Below are 24,231 nucleotides of genomic sequence, written 5' to 3'. Positions count from 1 at the left end.
AGCTCCACCCAGGCTCCAGTGCAGAGTACCGAGCTGGGCCAGGCCTTTGCCTCATGCTTGTAGACAGAGGGGGACACAGAGAGGCAAGTGTCCCTACTACGTGTGCCCTGACACCCCCAGAAGGAGGCTCTGGTGAGTGTTACCTCGATGAAGGGTGGGGAAGAACCACCTTGCTGAGCCCTTGAAGGTGCCAGGGTGAGGGACAGAAGGCATCAAGGCCACAGGCCTGTTCCCATTATAGGTGGCCTTCCTACAGGCTGGCAGGGGTCGCCATGGGGTATAGGCCTGTTGGGGGCACTGGTGGCTTGGAATGCGTGTGTCCATGTGCATGCATGCGTGTGTGAGGGGTGAGTGTGTGTGAGTGTGTGTGTGCCCGTATGTTTGTTAGTGTGTGTGTGTGTGCATGTGTGTGAGTGTTTGCATGTGCGTGTGTGTGTGTGTGTGTGTGTGTGTGTGTGTGTGTGTGTGTGTGTGTGTGTGTGCTGCAGTGGGCAAGGGTTGGGACAGGCAGCCATTAGAAACGTGGGCAATGTCCCTCTTCCATCTCTTCCTGTCTCCCTCTTTCTGGGTGCTCTAGTGTGGCCCTCCTGACCCACACATGGGCAAGCCAGGTCTGCAGTGTGGCCCCCCTGACCCACACATGGGCAAGCCAGGGCTGGGGCCAGACACTTTCCTCCACACTAGGTTAAACCTTTCTAGAGACAGACATCCAGGGAAAGTCCCTCACACTTTTGATCCAGGGATCAGCATGTCCTGTCCCACCTGCCCCACCCTTCTTCCTGGGTGGGGCCATGGGGTTGGGTGACATCAGTGTCTGTGGGCAGTGTCTTAGGGCCTGGGGGCAGGGACGTCCAGGAGAGGGTGGGCGGTGATGGTAAGTCACCACGGAGAGATGCACTTGGGAGAAAGAGCCACATCCCGCCAAGATTGGAGATCTCTGCTGCCCTAGACAGTGGTGGAATCTTGGGGACCCCATCTCCATAGTTCCTGTGGGCTCTTCAGGGACTGCAAGACCTGAACGTGAGTCTCAGAACCATACATGGTGTTATGGGAGGGGGCCCCAGACTCACCCCTTCGAAATAGGGTCTCAGGTAACCTAGGCTGGCTTCGAACTTGCCAGGTAGCCAAGTCCAGCCTTGAGTTCCAGACGCTCCTGCCTCCACTCCCCAAGCTCTGGGACCACAGGTGTGCACCACCACACCTAGCTTAGTTATATTTTTTAAGCTGCCAGCTTCATAATTTTTCCTCATGAAAGACCCTATGGGAAAACACAGAGGCTGCCACCAGACACACTTGCGTAGCCCACACCTGGCTCTGCATGCTTGTTCTGAGTCTTGCCACACTTACTCACAAACAACAGTTAACAATAGAGGAATCTGAAGTCATTTATGTGCAGCCAGACTCCTTCCCTCACAGCACACCTAACTAGGCCCTGACAGGACTCCACTGGCATGCACCTGCATCAGGCTGCTCACCTGATTAAAGCTTTGTTAGACCAAGAGCTGGTCATTCCCGTAGGATTCATCTCCATCTTCAGATGCCCTGCACCCTCTAACTTACACACTTGTACACACATACTCTCACAGACACACTCACACACACAGAGCCACCCCCTCCCTCTGTCCCTCCCTCTCTCTCTCTCTCTCTCTCTCTCTCTCTCTCTCTCTCTCTCTCTCTCTCACACACACACACACACACACACACACACACACAGCCACCCCCCCTCTCTCTCACACAGACACAGCTCTATTGAAGGTACTGTTGGCCCATGGGACAGGAAGGACATGGCTGGGACAGACCATCCTTGGTACAGACAGGGAGTCTGAGGCAAGAGTCCCTCCTGTGTGGGTTCCTTGCTTCCAAGTCCCACTGTGCCCTATCAGGAGCCTGGGAAAACCCTCCTCTGCCCTGTACCCTCTGTCCTCTTCTTGGCTGCATTCTGGGGCCAGCAGCAGCCCCTCCTGCTCTGAGCAGGGCACTTGAATAAATCCTTCCCAGGAAGAAATTCTTATGGCGGCTGTCTTGTTCACTAGCAGCTGCCGGGAACAGCAATAAACTTTATGAACATTGGTTGTTAGGGAAGGAAACCTGCAAGCTGGTGGGGGAGTTGGCAGTGTGAGGGATGGGACGGCACAGGTGTTGTGTCTGCCTGCATTGTGCACAGCCATTTCTCAGCCTCTGTTGGCCCCTGGCCCTGGTGTAGTAGCAGCAGAGGCCTTAAGAGGAGACAGAACCCAGGCTTGATGACTTCAGAGCTGTTTAGAGAGATTCCTGTTGGGGCAGGAGAACTTCAGCTACAGGCTATGCACTTGGGGACAGATCCAGACAAACGCAGGGTGTCCCACGAATACGCCTACTGGTGAGGGGGTACTGGCTTTAATTTGCAGACGCCGTTAATCCCTTTCTGGGCATTCCTGGCATTGGTATGTGTGCTGCTGCCCTCTGCTGGGAAGAGGGTGTGCTTGCAAGTCTCTCTAAGGTTCATTCCAGAGATGAATGCAGACAGGGCAGGACTCTGGTGGGAAGGACAACAACGACACCACGTATGCAGCACATGCATGCAAACACACGCGTGTGCACACACACACACACATTCATGCTCATACACATGTGCACACTCACACACTCATTCACGCTCATACACACGCGCACACTCACACACATTCACTCATACACACACAAGCACACACATACACACAAACACACTTATTCTCTTATACACATGCACACACATACACACACTCATTCACGCTCATACACACATACACACATGCACACACACATACACACACTCATTCACTCTCATACACACGTACATACACACACTCATTCACTCTCATAACACACAAGCACACACTTACACATACACACACTCATTCACTCTCATACACACATGCACACACACTCATTCACTCTCTCTCATACACACACATGCACACACTTACACATACACACACATACACACACTTATTCTCTCTCTCTCACACACACACTTTCACACGCACACATGCATACATGCACACACACTCTGCCTAATTCTTGTGCTCTGACCTTTACAACTGTTGCCAGAGACTGGGAAATGTAGCTTGATTGACAGTGTGCTTGTCTGGTATTCACAAAGCCTGGGGCCAGTCCCTAGCACGGCATAAATTAGGCATAGTCTCACACCCCTGCAATCCCAGCACTCTGAAACTCCCCTGCCCATTACCACCTAAGGGGTTTTAAGTGGGTTTGGGGTCCTCTCCTCTCTAATGGATTAAAAAGATGCTCCCTCAGGCATCGCAAGGGCATCGAACATTGACTCAGAAGCATGAAAATGAAATGAAGCTGGGGGGCGGGGAATGAACTCGAAGCTGGCCTGGGCCAGACACCCTGCCTCAAAGACAAAAGCCAACCCAAATAAACACCAGAAGAATGCAATCTGTGCCTGTCACCACCATACAAGGCCACGCTAGCCATGGGCAAACCCATGTGTCCAGCACACAGACCTCTTGCCCAAGCCCAGAAACCAATCCTGTTATGTAGAGAAAGGCACCAGGCCTTGGGAAGGGAAAGGGGCCTGAAGACATGCCTGGGGTCTTAGTTAACCGCGCCCAAGGTCCTGGGGCAACTTAAATGCACTGAGGCCTGAAGCCTGCTGGGAGGGGAGCTGGTCAGGGACAGGGTGCCTGGCTCCTGCAGTCAGCCTTCCCCATGTTTCTCCTGCCTCAGCGGCAAGCTCAGAACATTGCAGGATCCACTGAGTACATTTGTCAGTGGCTGAAGGGCTTCTGAACTAATAATCATGGCATTAAAATTGTATTTGGTCCTCAAGCTGGAGGAATGTTGGGAGATTTTAAATGTTAAGAGGAAAAGCAGGGGGAAACCCCTCTCAAAGGATAAAACTGGTGTGGAAACAGGTTTCCGGGGCTGAGGGAAATGGAGTGTGGCCCCAGAGCCTGGAAATCCTGCCTTCCTGGGAAGTAGATGCTCTCTAAAGATACATTTCAGCCGCAGCCTGGAAGGTGATGTATGCAGCCTCCAGAGCTCACTCTATTGATCCCACCCAGCCAGGGAGCCAGGCAGGGCGAGCGAGCGCACAGGCCTAGGGCACCTGAGTTGTTTTAGAATAGATTTGCAAACGCCATTAATTTCCCTTCTGGAAACATAAGCCTTGGCCTTCCTGGTCTGGATGGGACCAGATAATGCACGGCCCTCAGCCTCGCGGGGAACTCTGAAACTCCCCTGCCCATTACCACCTAAGCGGTTTTAAATGGGTTTCGGGTCCTCTCCTCTCTAATAGATTAAAAAGATGTTCCCGCAGGCATCGCAAGGGCATTGAATGGTACTTGTCCCGAAACGCTGGCTCGGAGAAGCCTGTGAAATGTATGTTAGAGCTTTGGAGACAGAGAACAGACCATAAACCACTCGGCTTTTGAATTGTGTGGCCTGCTGGGCCCAACTGCAGTCTCTTTCTTAATAATGTCCTTCACACACAGAAGGCCCTTCCCCCACACCTGAGATTTTTCAGATTTCTCTATGAAGGATTCAGTACCTCTGTAATCTGAGTGTGACTGTCCCCTTCCCAGGCTGAACTGAGGCCATGAGGGGTGTGTGTGTGTGTGTGTGTGTGTGTGTGTGTGTGTGTGTGTGTATGTGTATGTATATGTGTGCATGTGCACACATGGAAGCCAGGGCCTGATGTCAGGTGTCTTAATCACCTCTCCACTTTATTTTTTTAAATTGTGAGTACAAAGGCTTTGCCTCCTATGTGTGTGCATCACGTGTGTGCCAGTTCAGTTAGGGTTACCGGGTCCCCAGAACTAGAGTTACAGATGGTGGTGGCCGCCATGTAGGTGCTAGGAACCCAGGTCCTCCTCAAGAGCAGCAAGTGCTCTTAACCACTGAGCCGTCTTTACAGCCCCTGATTCTTCATTTTGAGACAGCGTCTGTCTATTGCCCTGGCTGTCCTGGCACTCGCTCTGTAGACCAGGCTGGCATTGAACTCACAGAGATCCACCTGCCTCTGCCTCCCAAGTGCTGGGATTAAAGGTCACCATGCCTGACAGCCACCCTATGTTTTTTTTCTTGAGATGAGATCTTGCACTGAGCCTGCAGCTCTCTGGTTTGGCTAGTCTGGCCAGAACACCCCAGGAACCCCCTATCTCTGCTTCCCTGGGGCTGGGATTACAGCCCCCCCACACCCCAGCAGGCAAGGCTGGACTCCCTTCTTCAGCCCCTTCCGTGGAGCACTCAGGGCAGCCATAAGCCAGGCCCAGCTCCCCTCCCCCCCCCCCCCCCGTCACCCTCTCCTGCCCTGTCTCTGCCTCCTTTTACTTGTATTCCCTGAGCAGGTCCTCTTCAAGCTCCCTAAGGCTGAGCCAAACCTCTTCCCTGCTCCTGGTCACTTCTTGGGCACCCCAACTTACACGTCTCTCAGCCCAGTTCGGAACCCCCCCGTGGCCCTTCCATAAGGACTCCCATTGTTAGCAGTTCACATTAACTATACAAGAAAATAGGATCCACTGTGGTGTTTCAATGTGTACGTGCCGAGGACCTAACTCACGCCCACCCAGTTCCCAGTCCCAACATGGTTCTCATACTTTCAGATCAGCCTTCTTGTTTTAGGTTTCCATATGAAAGAATGCAATGTCTACTTGTGGTGCTGGGACTCGAACCCAGGTCCTTGTGAATATAACGTTCTCGCTCTGTCATTACTGAGCTATACCCCCCACCTCCGGCCCAGAGGACTCATTTTTCAGCATAATTTCCCCCCTGCTAGTAACCATGCAGCACTCGTTAGACTGTTAGTGTCTGTTGATAGAGGAAACAAATGATGGCAAAAACCTCTAGGAATCCGATAAACGCCTTGAAATGAATTCGTGCATCGGTAATTATAGTGCTTATGCGTGCTTGGGAAATGGCCAGGCTCCCCAGGCCCTACCCAGATGATGCTGGGCTGTCCTAGTGGGGAGGGTCTTAGAGAGTCCTAGGATGCTCACTGCTGACAGAGCTCTGTTGTCCTAACCCTCTTTCCAGAACTAGGAGTGTCCCCCAGCCCAGCAGAGGCAGGCTGGCTGCCGTTGAGCTTCCCCAGGCTTGTCCTGATATGGCCAGCGCATGGCTCACTCACTACCGGCCCCACGGCAGGCCGCACCCCAGAGGCCCAAGTTAGCCCTGAGGCCGCTGGAGTGAGGCCCAGTGCTGCTTCATTCAGGACATGACCCGGCCAGAGGGCAGGAGGGAGCAGGGCTGGGGCCACCTTCTGCCTTATGGGGCAACGGGCAGCTCTTTGCTGAGCCCCTTCTTGCTGGGAGTGTCTCCACAACTCCTACCTGCTCTTGTATTATTGCCTTTTGATCCTACCAAGAGCTTGGGAGAAGAGGGTGAGGAATGAGAGCTGTGGGGCTTCAGGAAGAGGTGTGGGCTAGAGAAACACTGTCTTTTAAAGCAGCTATGGGTCTCCTGAGGGTGTGTCAGAAGCGGGGTGTCCCCTCAGGCACCACCTGACTTGCCTTCCTAGCATCCCAGGTGACTCAGTCATCTGGACAGCCACTAGTGTGCCGATACCCACGAGGAGACTCCACTGAGGAATCTGTTCTCTGAGCCTCGTTGACAAGGCCATGGCAGTGCGCAGTACAACAAACTCCTGTTTATTACCAGCTCAGCCTCAGCGAGCTGGAGTGTGTGTGGGTGGTAGTGTTTATGACAGACCCTAGGCTTCTGACTCACAGGAAGAAGAGGGCCTGTGAGCCTAGAAGTAAGGCCTAGGCAGCCAGAGCTAATGATCTGGGCCTTCAGGAGAGGGAGGATCTGCCTCAGACCCATAGGGTTGCAGGCCACATACAAAGGGAGCAAACGGAAAAAGCTGCAGACTTCAGAGGAATCCAAGGTCCCACCTCTGAGAGGCAGAACCCCCTCTGCAGCTAACCCCGTTCTCCGGCCATTCTCCCCAACTGCCTCAGAGCCGCAGACTGCACAGCCCAGGAACAGAAATGCCTTGAGAGGTTACCTGACCAATCCTACGGCCTGCAAGAGAAAGTCCCCCACTTTACCTGGCTATTAAGTCCAGTGTTCTCAAAGACAGGCTGGCTATCCAACAGACTGCATCACTGCCCTCAACCCCAGACTCTGCCCCAGAGAGCAGGGACCTCTCTACTCCCAGAGAAGGTGTAGTCAGACCCGAGCATCTCTCCTCTGGGAGGACAGGGAAGGTACAGCAGGCTGAGGCTGGAAAGTCTCTATTGACAGACACACACCCCTACAAAGGTGGAGGAGTGGTCCGACAACCCCCAAGGACATTCACCCAGTGAAGTACAGGGACTGTCTAGGTTTGAGTCACCTGTGTCTTACAAGTGATTCTGGCCAAGTGCCAGCCTCTTTGGGCTCAATTTCCCCACTTTTAAAACTGATGAAGGACCTCTGATGACAATTCAGGCTGGGGGCTGGTGAGCACAGGCTAGGCTAACAGACCACAGTTAAAATCCCGGGTCCTCTCATAGCAGCTGGTTCACACAGGAAAGCCTCTTGACCGCTCTCTGCCTCAGTTTCCTTGATTGAAAGTGAACCGGTAGCACCAGTTACCTCGTAGGTTAGCTGTGGAGTTAAACAGTCCATCTAAAATATCCAGAATGTTCCATGATGTACAGCAAGGGCAGGTAACGTGTGTGGTGTATGAGAAGCAACGTGGAACCAGGCAGTGTGTGTTGGCAGCCTTGAACTGGCATCTGAGTGTCATGCCTGGCAAGTGTGGGCTGGCCGCAGGGAGACAAGTGTGAGACAGGCGCTCAGCCTCCTTCCAGCAGTGGCTATGAATGAACTTTACAGCTGTACCTCTTGTTAGCACCAGTGCCACTGTCTGGGGACAGGTGACTCACCACAGGCTAACATGGAAGTTTGGGGGGCTGTACTACCTTGGCCCAGGTGTTCTGTGGGCCCCCTTATCTGTCCACACATGCCCCCACCTTCTCTAGGATCCTGAAAGCTGCCCCACAACCCCCACACACACACTCACACATACACACACATCAGTGGTCTCTCTTCACCTCAGGATAGATTCAGGAAGGGCCTTCTGTGGTTCCTGGCCCAGCCTCTTGCTTCAGGACTTTGCCCTTCCCTCCCCCAATGCCTCATCGGCCACCTCGGCATCCTCAGTTGCTGGGCAGAGCCTTATGTCCCTTCCCCCGCCAACAGATGCACACTGTGGCCTGGAGGACATGGGCAGGTAAGGGGAGCCTGTGCGGGGATAAGAATAGGACAGCCTTGGACTTTCCATATCGTGGCATGCTGGCAGGCCCGGAAGTTGGCAAGTGTCCCTAAGCTTAGGTCCCGAACAAAGTGATAGGCCCTGCCGTGTGTGGAGCCAGCCAGCCGTGCCCAGGGCCCAGGGAGTGAAGGTCAATTAGAGGGTTAATGATGCCCAGTACTACCCAGTGGCATGGCGGCCAGGAGTCCAGCAGAGGGAGAGATATTAATAACTTGTGAGAGCCCTGCTGTGGGACTGTCCTCTCAGATAGGACAAACACTCCACAGAAGAGCCACCCCTTCCTGTCTCCTTGGCACTCTTCCGAGACAAAGTCAGGATGACTTTAGAGACTGGTTTTGCAGAGTCCAGGTGAGGCAAGCCCACCTTAGGGAGCGAGCTCAAAGGAAATGGTGGCGCTGGGCTCAGGGAAACTTCTGTGTCCTTGTCTTAATTCTGTGCCCGACTCTACATCCTCTTCTACTGCACAGAGAAACTGAGGCCCAGAAGGCTTCAGTGACCTGCCCAAGGTCACACAGCCGTCATATGTGTTAATCATAAAAAATAACACAAGTCACTAGAGCCTAGCTCTGCTCTATAGAAATAAAGCAACCCCGTCAGGACTGGGTACCCAGCAGCTCTACTTGCTTCTCCCTGGGCAGAGGTGGATGTTTCCAGAATAAATGCAACTTGACAGAAGTCAGGGCTAGACCCTGAGCCTGGAAACTCGTATTTGTGTGGGCTGCTTGATAGTTTTAGTATTTAAATTCAAAAGGTGCAAGGTGGTTATTTAAGGTCTCCCTCTCAGTCTTGATTCAGGGCATCAGACCATGTCCACTTTCTCGTGACAGAGTATCTCAGAAGCGATACGCGCCTATGTGCCATCTTGTTTTAGGGGCCATGGGTGACACACCCAGCACACCCCTTCTTCATATAATTTATATTTTCTTTTTTACATTTTTTTTTTTTTTGCCAGATAAGTGGGCGGTCAGGAGTCACCTGAGCTGGGACAGTGGTAAAGGCTGCAACAGACAGCGGTCAGGGACCACGGACAGCCCACCTGGTGGGAACAGCAGCTTCTGTGTCTTGCCTTCCTCGGGAGGGCTTGGCGGTGCCATGGTGGTGCTACACAGCACCGACAAGGGGAACAACGGGGTAGGTGTGCCCCTGGAGCCCTTCCTGCACCAGGTGGGTGGCCACATGAGTATGCTGCAGTACGATGCCCACACCGTGTGCAAGCCCCTCATCTCCCAAGAACAGAAGTTCTATGAGTCCCTGCCAATGGCCATGAGATGCTTCACCCCTCAGTACAAAGGTGAGTGGTGGAGCCCAGGCTCAGGTGCACTCAGCTGCTGCCACCGTCAGGGGGTGGAAGGGCTGTATGGTGACAGCCCTCTTCCCAGCAGCCAGGGTCCCCGTGCTAGTATGTCTCTGATTTCCCCCAGGCCTCCACATCAGGGGTGTTAATGGCTTTGGAGATAGGTCAGGCCGCTCACCTTCACTGAACTGGGAATGGCATCGAGGGATGCCCAGTCCGCCTGGGTCCTGATGGAGTATTCTACCCTGCTCTTTGGGAGCTTTGTGGGTGTGGCTGTGGCTAAACATAAGACAAGTGAGGTCTCCTCAGTCTCCCTCTGGAGACCCAGGCCAGACAGGACGTGGGGAATCTGGGACATGACTTGGTTTGGAGTCCAGAATCCCCACTCCATACAGGCAGGGCAAAGGCCAGGCTGCCTTCTGGTGTGTGCATCTGGGAAAACTGTGGCGTTGGCAGTGTGTCCTGGAGCCACGCACAGGTGGCTGTGGGAAGAAAGAGCTCGGTAGAAGAGTCATGCCTGTTGGCTTTCTTGTCTGATACCCCTACCTAAATCCAAGGGTAGGAGTACTCAGGGTTGGTAAATGAGGTCCTGTAGAGTTGGCTGCCAGGTGACCCCCTACCACAGGGTATGTCCCTCTAAACAATATTAGTTTTTCATCACCAAGGACTGCTGCTCTGTTTCTAAAGTGTCTTCAAGGACAGCAATTATGATACTCAAACAAGCCCACCAGAAACCTACTGAGGGGGCTAGGGACGTTCCTCAGTCTTCTGAAAAGGGCTTGCCTATATGCATGAAGGCCTGGTCTCCATCCCCACCAGTGTACCAACTGGAGCATGGTGGCACATGCCTGTAGTACTTTTTCTCGGGAGGACCAGAAGTTCAAGGTCACCTTGGCTATGCAACAAGTTCAAGGCTCAGAAAATAAAGAAACCCATTGCATTCCAGTGCTCGGGACAACTGGGAAGGCAGATGAATCTCTGCTGGTGTTCCAAGCACCGGCTTCATCAGCGCTCCTGGGTTCCATCCCAGGAGCCAAGCAGAACCCAGTCCTCACCCAGTTAGGACCAGGCATCCTAACCCATCAATCAGGGACCCAAATGGGAAGGTCTGCTAGGTGAGACCAGACCACAGGCCCGGATGTGCCTGCTGAGCCTCGGCTCACATTGGGTCTCTGTGGTGAGATGGCTCACCCCCTCATCCTGGGAGACAGAGGAGGACAGTGGGCTACTGGTGGGGCCCCCACTCTTGCCTGCCCTGGCCTTCTCCAGTCTCCCAAGGCCACGGGTCAATGCTGCCTCGGTGGCTTCAGGTCACTGCTTATTTTGTCAGAGAACCCACTGGAATTAATGTCTGTCTATCGGTAACTGAGCTCAACATAGCAAAGGGTAGCAGGTTCTGGCATGAGGTGGACTCCTGCCAGTGGCATTTCACACTTGCTCAACACAGCCCTGGAGCTGAGAAAGACCATGAGTGACTGCCACAGGCAAAGGGCAGGCTGTTCAGGTCTTTGGGAGACCCCCACCTCACCATGACTCTTTGTCCTGTCTACATAGGCCTGTGCTCCTGTGGGGATGACAGGGCACTCTCAGGACACCTATCCAGACCTCTGCTTTCTGGGAATGCCTCTTTGAGGTTCTACTATTTGGGGGTTCTAACTCCAATTACAAGATGCTTCCTGCTTAGAAAAGGGTTACAACCCCAAATAACCATTGTAAGTTAAAAATATCATAAATAAGAATGCATTTAGTAGGTAGAACCTACCTCACACCCTAGCTTAGCATGTGGTGTCCCAGAATCAACTGAGAGCCACAGCCTCTGCCCTGCATCCTGAGAGGCCTGTGTCTTGTATCACTAGTCCAGGAAAATATCAAAACGGAACAATCAAAGGATGTTTTCTCCTGGATACATTTCACTCACACCATCATGAAGTCAGAAACTTGTAGGTCAGGCTACCCTGTGCTGAGGGCTGCCTGTACCTTGAGCCAAAGGTTGGACTAAATAATGATCCACGCAGCAGGGTCTAGGTCAGCCTTGCCTTTGGGTGTCTTTTTTTTTTTTTTTTTTTTTTTTTTTTTTTTTTTTTTTTTTTGAGACAGTGTTTCTCTGTATTGCTTTAGAGTCTCCCCTAGCACTTAATCTGTAGACCAGGCTGGCCTCAGACTCACAGAGATCCACCTGCCTCTGCCTCCTGAGTGCTGGGATTAAAGGCGTGCGCCACCACCTCCCAGCAACCTTTGGGGTGTCTTACAGATAATGTTTCTAAACACAGTGGGGGTTAGCTAGAAGAGAGGACCTCCTGGGATAATGGATGATTACCAGCTGGCCTCAGAGAAAGTTTGGGTGGCAATCCAATGCCAGGCTTTGCTTAAGCAGAAATACTGACTCACTCTCTGGCAATGTGAGGAGCCCCTAGAGAAGGCCCAGAACCCAGGAGGACACTCAGTCCATTCTTGGGTACCTGCAGTAGAGCTGTGACCAGTAATGGAGGTGACTGGTTTTAACCAATAGCAGAAGTGGTAGCAGCTAGTCCGTCATGCTTGCTCTGGGCTGTTGCAAGAGGGTTCCACACCCCTATTTACATAAACCTCATAACTCTCAGAAGCAGATACCTTCATAACTTCAGAGACACAGAGGAGGAGAGCGGGCTTGCCCGAGGCCATGAGAGGCTGGGCCAGGATTTGAAGCCCTGATGTCTAGCTCCAGACAGTGGGATCTTGGCCCCATTACCCACTCCTCTCAGCTACCTGAGTAGCTGAGTATCGATATTAGCAGCCATCTATCCCCAGGAAGGAGGAGACAGTCTCTCTCAGATCATCATGTCAGTAAAGGACAGACAACCTTCTGCTCCTACATAGGAATAGCTTCCTCAGAGAGGAGGGGCCATTTGTGAAGTGGCTCCCACACGCTGTGGAGCCCATCCTATGCCCCCCACAATGGCATCAGGGAGAATTTTGGCTAGTGTGGTACTCTAAAAGGCACTGCCGTGTACCAGCAGCTCGCTGTAGATCGTAGCTGGGTTCACAGCATTGCCATCTTGGGGCTGTGTCCCTTGCCTCTCCGTCGGCCTGTGGGCCTTGGGTGTATGAGGACAGGCGCTTGGGCTCAGTTGGTGGAGGGTTTGGCCAGATTCGTATTACAGATGGTGGCGGTGAATGTCCTCATAAACTTAAAAATAAACACAATGTCTGCCAAGGCTCGGGAAGCGGCTTGGTCAAACCAAATTGCTGAGATGCTGTGGGCGTGCCAGTCATGGCTGTAAGCACCCTGTCTGCCCAGCTGACAGACTCTCAGGCTGAGGTGCATGGGAAGAGCTGTGGCAGGCCCCGAGGCTCCCAGTAGGGCCTCAGCTGCAGATCTCAGGCCTCCTGGGGTCTAATCCCCATAGACACAGTGGCTCCTAACTGTAGAGCATATCCCAGGCACCAGAGTCTGGGTTCCCCTGGGTCAAGGGCAGGCAGGCCCCCACCACCACCCCTGCACAGTTCATAAGGGGTCAGCTCCAGGAAAGTGCCGTGATGGCGAGAGAAGAGAGAGGGAGGGTGCAGGGGCCAGGAGACAGTGGATAGCAGCCCATCGGAGGCAAAGACTGAGCGGCAGGGACACTGTGCCAGTGGCAAGGTCCTGACAACATGAGGAATGGGAATGGCTTTGGGGTTTTATTAGTTGGGGTTATTTGCACCTCCACTCACTGGCATTGATGCAGGCACTCAGATCAGACAAGAATGACGTGGGGAAGGTCACATTTCTTGTCTCTCCAGGGAGGCCTCTTGGGCACAAGCTGCCAAGAACTGTGTTTTCTGGCAGGCATGTCACCACAGGCCCTCAAGTAGAAAAGGCCAGGGGCTGCCAGATGGGAGCATGAACTTTAAGAGACCCCAGAGGACATTGCCCTTGGCTAGCAGGGTTTCCTGGACCCACTAAGCAGCTAGAAGGGCACAGACTCCCTCCAGGACAGGCACAGGCAGCTAGCGTTTTCTGTTAGTCATAGAGGCTTCATGTTGAGATTTGGAAGGTTTTCTTCCATAGAACAAACACAGCAACCTCCTGCCAAAGACCTGGGGCTGGAAATGCAAAGCTCATGCCCCAGCCCTCTGTGGTGAGGGTGCTCCCCTGCCGGTCCCACAGAACAGACTGGCCAGAGCCAGTGTTTCTGGGAACACAGAAGGAGTGTCCCTCATGCTTTCGTAGGTAAACGCAGCCTGAGTATCTCTATGGCTCCATGGTGTCCTGGGCAATGCGTTATGTTACTTCTTCAGCATCCACCTGGTAGGTGGCTCCACCCCATGCTGGCTGTATGACCTTGGCTCAGAACCTTGGCTTCCTGAACCACCAACAGCCTTATGGATGTGCCGTAATTTAGAAATCACAAGTGAAAAGTGAACGGTGCCAGTCCTGAGCCACATATAGTAAGAGATGAGGAAATGTCCCCAGCCGGCCACTCTCAGGCACAGGACAGATGAGCATGACAGGTGTGATTCAGGATGAGCACCCATGTCAGATAAACGCAAACATCAATGGCATCACTAGTGCTCCTGAGGCGTCCTAAGGATATAGGAGCCTGGGAGAGGTGGAGGAGAAGCAGTGTTTGCAAGAACTGACTGTCCCTCCGAGGCAGCAGAATTAGGCCGCTAGGAATCTGAGATGATGGGCCAGGCCCAGGGAGTCCACTGGACCAGTATAGATGGCTCTGGAGAGCCACAGGCTGAATGGGAATGGGGTCCCGGGGCTGGGCGAGGGCACAGGCAGAAGACCAGCAGCCTCCCTTGCCCCCTCAGCTGAAGAGTTACTCATACCAGGGAGGCAACCAAGGGGCCTGGGAGAAAATGGATGTAGAACACATAGAAACACACACCCTATCTCCTCTCCATCTCAGCCTCTAGGAAACAAACCGTGTTGGAGAGAGTTTTTGCAAGGGACTATTTGCAGAAATCCATGCAGGCTTGAGGTACAATGAAAACTAGCACTAGCCTCTTCAGGCATGCAGGTGGAGGGAGAGAGAAGGGGCCCTATTGGAGCACAGAGGCGCCTGACCCACCCACAGATACATAGGGTGGGGCACAGAGGGAAGGTATGTGCCCTCATACCTTCCATCCCTTACCCTTCCACCCCTGCCAGGGCCCCGCTGGGAAGCAGAGTGCAGAAGGCCATCAGGGCACTGCCCACGGTCAGCTCCTCAGCACCAAGAGGCGGAGAAGCTGAGACGTGGGTGAGGACAGTGAAGGACAGGACCGCCTGATGGCCGTTCACAAAGAACGGGAGGCTAAGCCCTGGCGTGGTACCGGGGTGAGGCCAGATACCACGGGGCAAGGCACTGGATGCCAAGCCCCACAGAGGGAGGCCAGGCTCCTCCATTATCACAAGGACTCTACAAGGTGACCGTGCAATGTCAAAGCCCAGCACAGATAGCTTCCGGTCTCACCAACGGGTCATTTGGTATTTATGCTTTGGGGCGGTCCTTGCCTACACAGCCAGTGATTTTCCTGCCGTGATTGCCAGCTGTGGTGGCAAAAAATGCCACATGTTGGGAGAACCTTGAAGACTCTAGAGTTTTCTCTAGGAACCACAGGTACCCCAAATCTCCACACGCTGATGTATACAGTCGGAGATGAGGGCTGGGCACCCATGGGAAAGGCACCGGAAAAGACTAGCAGCTGCCTGTGGAAGGCTTCCTGGAAGAAGCTGGTTGGCTTCTTCAAGAAAATAAGGGGAAAAAGATGAGTGAGAGGCAAAGAGGAATGGGAAGGAGATGGACCGGGCTTCCGTTAATTGGCGTCCCCTGGAGGCGGGGAGGTGGGGAGGCAGGGAGGTTCCGTCATGGAGGACCACCTCTGAAGTATCCCAGGTTGGCCATGGATGGGTTGGCCCTGGTATGACTGGATAGGTGTGAACAATGTGTAGGCAGGAATCCAACTCTACAACAATGTAGCAAAGTGTGAGAAGTAAGATAAAGAAGAGTACATCCTAGGTCACCAAGGTCTGCAAGCTCCAGCGGGGCTGGGGGCATACACAGGACCAGGGTCAGGTTTAGGCAGAGCCACCCTAGTCTTGACTCCTCCTTGAGTGAGGAGCTAGGGAGAGAAGGAGGCTGTCTAGGGCCACTCATCTCACCAGCTATGACCCATGACACGTGACCCGTATGCTCTCCCCTGGTCCCCGTGTCCTGCAGGTACTGTCACAGTGTGCCTCCGGAGAGACAGCAGAGGCCATCTTGGCCTGGTTGCCAACCCACTGAAGGAGAACTTGGAGCCTCTCCAGGTATCCCCAGATTCCAGAGCGGTGGCCATCTGGCAGACACTTCAGCAGAGTGCCAGCAGTAATAGCAGCCCCCGTCCCCTGGCCCAGCTGGCATGCTCACTCAAGGAAAGGTGAGGACCACTGAGCAGGTGACATCAGGCACCACACTGAAAAACTGGAAAGAAGGCTTGGTCAAGAACAACCAATGTTGCAAAGAAATGGGGGGAGAGGGTGGTCTCTTCTGTCCTTTCTTGGGGGTGGGAGAATGGCTCACGGGCTGACACACAGGCAGGGCCTGTGTCCATAGCTTGTTTAATTAAATACCTGCTTCACTGAGACCGCTCAGGTCTCTGGGGGAAAGTGTGTAGCCGGAAACCTTGAAATAGTTTATGGAGAGGAAGTGTGCCTAATTTCTCTTGAAAGTCAGCTTTTAGCCAACCGTGGGGAAGAGACAAGGAGAGTGAGTCCCAGGAGACAAAAGAGGCCCCCAGGGGCCTAAGGACCTTAGAGAGATCTTGGGAGCCTCTGATAATGTCAGCTGACCTTTCCCAGGGTCCCTGGGGCTTTAAAACATTTGTGGGAAACAAAAGAGAAGCTGATACAGTGGCAATGCGCTCTTCCCCAGGAGCCATAGATCTAATTAAGCTCTTGGCTCAGAGGCAGGACTGTCTCATCACAGCAGGGGGTGGGAGCAAAGTGCAGAGGGGGCACACTCTGTAGCATTGTGAGGGTCGAGGACACTAATCCAGACCCCCAGCCTTGAGATGGGGTTACCACCCATTCCTTTATCACCTTGATCCCAAGAGTGGGCCTAACTGGCTCTAGCTCTCTGAGGGTGACACACCTAAGCAAAGCCCCCAAGAGGACCTGGGCCTGGTGTGATCCGCTGTTGGGTACCCAGTTTGGACAAGGAGGCACTCGGGACCCTGTGGTGTCTCTGGCAACTTGGTGAGAGAGTCCTATGCAGCAATCTGGGTGGCCTTTGCAAGAGGCCATGCCAGAGAGCCACAGGCATCTCCAGCTACTGCTTCTCTCACCACAGCACAACCAAGGTGCTTCTGAGCTCCGACTGCCACCTCAGTGCCCAGGCGCCCCCCCTGGCGGAAAGTGCGGATGGGAGCCAGGTGGAGAGAAGGGACTTTAACCCATGGGGCCTGCACTGTCACCAAGCCCACCTGACCCGCCTGTGCTCTGAGTACCCAGAGGACAAACGGCACCGTATCCTTACCACGCTTGCGTCTACACACAGTCCCTGGGGCAGGTGTGAGCAGAGGAGAACAGAGAGGCAGAAACAGATGGAAAGACAGCACACACACACACACACACACACACACACACACACACTCACATAATGCACACACACATGCACACACATATATACACACTCACATAATACACACTCATATAATACACACATGCACACATAATACACATACACATACACACATGCATACATACACACACATACACACACTGACATACATACATACACACACAATACAGACACACACATGCATACATACACACATGCATACATACATACACATACACTCACACACACATACACACACAATACACATATACACATGCATGCATACATCACATACACACACACACACACACACACATATATACACACTCACCTAATACACACTCATATAATACACACATACACACACACACATATACACACTCACATAACACACACACACAAACACACACAAGGAGATAGGTGGGGTGGGGAGGGGAAACAGATGTCGGATAATTTGAGGGTATGAACCCACAAGCCCAGGGTCTAGAAGAAATCAGATCCCTTCAAAAGAGGACTCAGAGAGTGGGCACTCAGCTAGTGGCTAAGCTGGGCCCTGGCACTTCAGCAGTATAGGAGAGATGGGGAGGGCTGCTGGGGAGCCGCGGAGAGCAAGACGCCAGGCAGGCAGGGACAGGAAGACATCTCTGCATCTCTGCGTCCCAACCCCATTCCAGCCTCTCTTCTGCACTTCACTTTCTACCTGCAGCCCAAGAGCAGCAGGCTTTTCCTGCCCTCCCCACACTGCCATGTAGTTTAGGGGGTCCCTCCCCCCACACTGCCATGTAGTTTAGGGTGTCCCTCCCCCCACACTGCCATGTAGTTTAGGGGTCCCACCACACTGCCATGTAGTTTAGGGGGTCCCTCCCCCCACACTGCCATGTAGTTTAGGGGGTCCCTCCCCCCACACTGCCATGTAGTTTAGGGTGTCCCTCCCCCCACACTGCCATGTAGTTTAGGGGTCCCACCACACTGCCATGTAGTTTAGGGGTCCCCCCACACTGCCATGTAGTTTAGGGGGTCCCTCCCCACCACACTGCCATGTAGTTTAGGGGTCCCCCCACACTGCCATGTAGTTTAGGGGTCCCCCACACACTTCCATGTAGTTTAGGGGTCCCCCCACACTGCCATGTAGTTTAGGGGGTCCCCCGCCCGCCCCACCAGTACTTGCTGCTCTTCCAGTATTTGCTATGACACATCTGCCGCCCTAGCCCCTAAGAAGCTTTTGAAGGATAATTACTCTGCTGAAATTAATATTCCTGCAACTTATCTCTGAGGCGAACATCAACCCCCTTGTCCCAGAAGGTGCTGGCCCGTTCAGCAAACTGGAGGTCTCAGCCCTATGATTTTCTGCCATAAAATGTAAATTGGGCATGGCCTGCCAGGAATTTCATGCCTGAATTTAAATTTCAACCTCAGAGCAAAATGGGAAAAGGGTCTCATAAACTCCCCCTAAATAAATGGACTTATTAAAGCAGACTGCCAGTGAGTGTCTTGCATTCTTAGTAGCCAGGCCCACAGGTAAGGCTAGAACAGGAAGGAGGGGTGAGGGGAGCCTCAGGTACTCCGACTGATGACCCCAGAGCTTTCCTTGACTTAGTGCATGCAGGGTTCTTGCTCTTGGAAAACGTGGTGTCCCAATACAAGCAACCCTGCATCTTGGATCTGAAGATGGGCACCCGGCAGCATGGGGACGACGCGTCCGAGGAGAAGAAGGTCCGCCACATGAGGAAATGTGCGCAGAGCACTTCCGCCTGCCTGGGCGTGCGCATCTGTGGCATGCAGGTAGGTGGGTGCAAGGCTGGCTGCAAGGGTGAGAGACTGGCATCCTGGCAGGCCTCTACCCGCGCCTCTCCCTCCCTGCAGAGCCCATTACCTTAAGGGAGCAACAGAGAAGGCCGTAGGGTACTTTCCAAGCAAGGAGGCCTTCTGGACCGAAATGCCGGGTGATGGTTGTTGGTGTTTTGTTTTAAGACAGGATCTCAGAAAGCCCAGCTTGACTTCATACTCCTTATGTAGCCAAGGCTGACCTTGAACCTCTGATCCTCCTGCCTCTGCCTATGGTGTGTGAAGATTACAGGCCTTAAGTTATTTTTGTTTTGTGTTGTAGTGCTGGGATGGAGCCTAGAGCCTTGCCAGAGGAGTCAAGCACTCTACCACAGCCTTGCATTCCCAACCCACACAATGGTTTTTTAGAGTACCATTGAGGACAATCCCAAACCCAGCCTCACCATTTGGGGGCAGCTAAAACTTTGTGCAATTGGGAGGGACTTTCAGTGACAACGTTGGGTCAAGGGTTGGAGAACAGCTGAGAAAATAAATATCCCTAGTGGCTTACTGATCCCACATGAGTGACAGAGCTGAGCCCTGTCCCCTTCAGGTGGGGGGTTGCAGCCCCTTCTTTTGAACTCTCATTAGCTTTTCTCTCCTCAACATTTGGCCCTTCTGCTTCTTTCTGCTTCTTGGTTGGGTTAACCAAGTAGGGAGGTCAGAAGCCACTGAACCCAGGCCCAGGGGGTGGCTTGTTCCCTTCCTGCCTGGGTCCCACCCCTCTGTACTTAGGAGGTGTGGCAGGGCTGCTGGGAGCCAGGCAGGAATCCACGGCGGACAGCCTGTCTACTCAATACAAAACCGGGCTCTGCTTTGATGGCAAACGTTATAGCTTTCCTTAATTGAAGCTGCCACCCCTTGAAGCTGAAAGTTGAGTTCATAAATTCATTGCACAGATGTCCCTGGGAAGGCAGTCCTCAGAGAACAGAGTGGGATGATTTGTGGAGTAAATAGAGTCTCTCTGCGGACCTCCAACCTTCTGCAAGTGACCTGATTTATCTACAGAGTGATGCCTGTCGTGTGTTTACGAAGGCTGATTTAGAAGCTGATCTCCGCCCCCCAACCTATCATAGCTTTCTGATTAAAAACAAACAAACAAGCAAACAAACACATTATGTAACATGAAGGCAAGACAGGCCTCAAACAGTTAGCCAGGCACAGGCGGCCCTGTCCATGTATGTCAAGTCCCACAGGCTGTGGTAGCTGCAGGCTTTGAGTCACTCAGTCTCTGTTGCCCCCTGAGCTGTCTGATGGGCTGGGTGTGGCCACCATGGTGTCCCCATCAGCATCTCTCTTCCGACTGCTCCTTTCTGATGGCTAAGATGTGGCAAGGGCAGGAAATTCAGACTGTGAAGAAAAGAACCATTCACTGCCCAGGGAGACAGTCTGTGGACCTCTCTCCACTTCCCAGGTTCCCAGCAACCGTACTGGCGGCCTGCGGGGCCCATCCAAACTTGACCCTGCCCATTTCTTTACCAAAGAGCGGTTCCCCTGGGCTATTTGGAAGAGCCATCCCTGCATGCTCAAAATCCGTGAGGAAAAAGACTCAGTAACTTTGTTAGGGAGAACTTAATCAAACTGGCTCTCCAGTCCGCTGGCCCGATTTCAGGCCCACGCTGCAGCTTTTCAGCTTTGGCTTGCTAATATCTGAATCGAAGACGGCCAGAAGCCAAGATTTAAATCACGACGACTTGGAAGTTGACATCGGAAATTCACAGGAGAGGCGGTCCAAACCTCGGAGTGGTGTGCTGAGGGTCACCTCTGCGGGTGACAGGTCTTTGGGCCTTGGGTGGAGACCGGACCTGCAAAGAGAATGCTTTAAAATGCCACACTGGAGCATGCTGGGAGATGATCTCCTGTGCATCTCACCCACTCTTCCCCACCTGGCCTGGAAGTCACTTCACATACCATGGGAACCTGTGGCACCGCCCTGTATCACAGGCAGTTTTAATTTGGTTAGTTTTGAGATAAGGTCTCATGCAGAGCAGGCTGGCCTTGAGCTCAATATGATGCTGAGGATGACCTTGAACTCCTGATTCTCTTGCCTCCATCTTCCATATTCTTTTACAGGCTTGCACCACCAGGCCCAGTTTATACAGTTTGGACGCCGATTTGATCTTGCCAGGCAAACTCTATTAACTGAGCCACATCCCCAGTCCCCAAGGCATGCTTTAAAAACAAAACAAAAGAAAACTGTTTACAGTGCTTCATATTTTCTCTCTCTCTTTCCCCATGTAAGGTTTATCAAACCGATAAGAAGAGCTTTCTCTGCAAAGATAAGTACTATGGAAGAAAGCTCTCCGAGAAAGGGTTCAGGCAAGCCCTTTCTCAGTTCCTCCATGATGGAACCCGTCTACGAACCGAGCTCCTGGAGCCCATACTTCGCAGGCTGCAGGCACTGCTCGCGGTCATCAGGAGCCAGAGTTCTTACCGCTTCTACTCCAGCTCCCTCCTCATAATCTATGATGGGCAGGAGCCTCCTCAGAACGCTCTGGAGACCACCCCAGGCACCACTTCCGGTGACCCTGCCAAAGTCGATGTCCGAATGATTGACTTTGCTCACACGACGTACAAGGGTTCCTGGAACGGGCACACCACCCACGAGGGACCAGATCCTGGATATATTTTTGGCCTGGAAAACCTCATCGGAATTCTGCAGGACATCCAAGAGGGAGACTGAAGGTTTGGGGAACTTTCTGGCCTATAGATTTTGCAAAGGGACGCAAGCTAGAGTAGCCTAGATCCCCCTGTAGCTGTCTCTGTAATAACCATATCTACCTTCAAAAGTCGTCTCTGCACAGGGGACGTTGACAGTTGCTACAGAAATCTGCTCTGCAGGTATCCACCCCCCCACCAGGCATCTTCGGCAGTGAAGCCCTCTTGGAGCAGACAGTGAAAGTGGCGCCATTGTCGAGTGCACAGGAGGGTGTAGCCTGGGTCAGAGGCCAGCGCTGCGGTGCTGCAGGGGGCCTGCCTTCCAGAGCTCTTTTCTGTTATCATGCTGCAGTCCTCAACAGCCATGAGGGAGAGAGAGAAAAAAGTCTCCTGGAAGAACCTTGAGGAATATCCTGCTTGTGTGGATCCAGAGACATAGCCAATGCCTCCCACCTCCTCTGGAGAGTGGGACAGGAGTAAGTGAACTCTTTTGTCCATCTCACCTGCCTTGTACTCAGGCTCTAAACAGACAAGAGCGCTGGCTGGGGTGTGGTGGGGTATAGCTCAGGAGGAGGGCTGTTCGTTGCATGCTTGAGGACCTGGGTTCCGTGAGGCCCAGAGTCACAGAATAAGAATAAGAATAAGAATAAGAATAAGAATAAGAATAAGAATAAGAATAAGAATAAGAATAAGAATGAATGAGTGGACAAGGATAGGCCAGGCAGACCCTGATACCCCTCGGCATGTGGGGGGAGCTGTCCCCACAGACTTTGGGGGCGTGTTGGAATTAGCAAGTCTGCCACACTGTGACCAGATGACCCTGACCTGGAAATGCAGCCTCCACTTGAGGAGGTGTGCACCAACGCAGGAGCCAATAGCATTCGACTGTATTCTCCATTTCTATTTATTTATTTTGGGTGTGGGTAGGGGAGTTGGAAGCAGAGAACCTGGAAGACCGGGGAAAACGCAATGCAATGTTTACAAGAGTGGTGCATGCTGCTAAATAGGAAACCAGAGCAAACAGGTCTAATGAATTCCTTCTTCTGCAGCATTGAAACTTATTACAATGCCCTGGAGCCCCGGGCTGTGCTGTGCTCCCCAATTAGGCAAATAAATTTGTTAATAAAATTGCTGAGGTCATCAGTGATTACTGGTCCTCCTTAATACCCTTTCTGTTTGTTTATTCTGGTCAGCAAACTGTCCAGTGCTTCCAATTTATGAGAACCTGGAGCGTATGGCAAGAACAGCTCACCAGTTTCCCGTGGTCCCTCAGGAAATTTGGTAGCAATGGGACTGATAAAATATTCACATCGGGTGGGGAGAGGAGGGCTGAAGTTAGTAGCCTAGATTCCAAGAAGCCCTGAGTTCCATCCCCAGGACTGCACTGCATGGCAGGTGGTGCATGCTGTAATCCTAGCACTTGGGAGATGGGGGCAAGATCAGGCCTTCAAGGTCACCTTTGGCTACAGATTGAGCTTCAGGCAGCTTCGATTGTATGACTCCCTGATTCAGGAAAAAAACAAACAAACAAACAAACAAAATTGAGTGTGTTGATAAGCAGGCTCAGAAAAGAAGGGGGCTGAATTGGAAACCCCTCCAAGTACAGAATTAAGGCACCATCATCAGGCTCTAACCATAACCATGATCTTTCCAAAATTCATTCCAATGGAAGGGAAACAGTGGACAAGAAAACTCTTAGTTGTGCAATACAGTGGCTCGCGCCTTTAATCCCAGCACTCTGAAGGTGGAGGAAGGTGGATCTCTATGAAGTCAAAGCCAGCCTGGTCTACAGAGTGAGTTCCAGGCCAGCCAAGACTACCTAGTGAGTAAGCCTCAAAAAAGAAAGGAAAGGAAAGGACCTGGATTTCAAAGCAGATCAGCTTTCCAAATTATGTTTCAGCTGAGGTAATGATGTCATTAATTTGCATACTCTATGCCCTTGGCAAGAAAATGGAAGCCATCCTGAAACAAAGTATTTGCCAATGACAAATTGGATCCCTGAAGGTCGCTTTCTCTGGTACCACGTCAGCCAAGTCCACAGTTCCCCAAGCAGCTGCCACCTTCACCCTGTCTCAGCTGAGGGACTGGCCTGGGCACTACCACACAATACCTCCTCTTACAATGGTGGTTTCCCACTGTGCCCTTCCTCCTCCTCCTCTGTGTGTGTTCAAGGCCCAGATCCAGTTCTATTCTCAAAGACAGCCCCATGAAAGTAGTCTGTGGTAAAAAAAGGAACAAAGCTGGGTTAGTTTTAGACAGTGTTACTGGGCCCAGAGGGGTGGCTGTGGTCTGGAAACTCACCCTGGCTCTGCAGATTTCAAAACTCAGTGGACGGAGCCTGCCTGGCCCAGCCAGGGATGGAGGAGAGGAAGAAAAGAGGAGAAAAGATTAGATGTGTTTGCAGGTGGTGTCTGGGTTTTCTCAGAACTGATCCTAAGCCACGTGAGAGACAGCACCCAGTGGTGCTGAGGGTTAATCTGCATGGCGCAGGGGCTTGGCCCTGTAACCCCTTTTATGTTAAAGAGGTTTGTTCATCAAGAGGACATGCCCTAGTTAGGGTTTCTGTTGCTGTGATGAAACACTATGACCAAAAACAACTTGGGAAAGCCAGGGTTTATTCACTCACACTCCCAGGTCACACTCCATCACTGTGGGAGTCAGAG

General features: G+C 52.5%; 1 protein-coding gene across 2 annotated transcripts; it reads left to right on the top strand.

Annotated features, from left to right (window-relative positions):
* Positions 1-22,822, top strand: Ip6k3 (inositol hexakisphosphate kinase 3). Of its 2 annotated transcripts, none has more exons than XM_027388992.2 (6): positions 1-132; positions 9,198-9,536; positions 15,707-15,905; positions 16,817-16,992; positions 18,693-18,868; positions 21,153-22,822. In XM_027388992.2, the coding sequence occupies exons 1-6, from the start codon at positions 54-56 to the stop codon at positions 21,591-21,593; spliced, it is 1,410 nt and encodes a 469-aa protein (XP_027244793.1). In that variant the 5' UTR covers positions 1-53; the 3' UTR covers positions 21,594-22,822. The 2 variants fall into 2 exon arrangements, with proteins under 2 accessions (XP_027244793.1, XP_027244795.1); XM_027388994.2 differs by lacking the exon at positions 1-132 and adding an exon at positions 873-1,020.
* The last annotated feature ends 1,409 nt before the right edge of the window (positions 22,823-24,231 follow it).

The sequence above is a fragment of the Cricetulus griseus genome (genome assembly GCF_003668045.3).
Source record: "Cricetulus griseus strain 17A/GY chromosome 1 unlocalized genomic scaffold, alternate assembly CriGri-PICRH-1.0 chr1_0, whole genome shotgun sequence".
NCBI classification, from domain to species: domain Eukaryota; kingdom Metazoa; phylum Chordata; class Mammalia; order Rodentia; family Cricetidae; genus Cricetulus; species Cricetulus griseus.
The sequence above is the reverse complement of the archived record's forward strand: the minus strand, read 5'-3'. Positions and strand labels throughout refer to the sequence as shown.

Excerpts from the sequence above, each read along its gene's own strand:
- Ip6k3 (XM_027388992.2), top strand. The coding sequence starts at position 54 with ATGCTTGTAGACAGAGGGGGACACAGAGAGGCAAGTGTCCCTACTACG. Across the intron at positions 9,537-15,706 it reads CTTCACCCCTCAGTACAAAG|GTACTGTCACAGTGTGCCTC; the intron begins GTGAGTGGTGGA and ends CGTGTCCTGCAG. Across the intron at positions 18,869-21,152 it reads TGCGCATCTGTGGCATGCAG|GTTTATCAAACCGATAAGAA; the intron begins GTAGGTGGGTGC and ends TCCCCATGTAAG.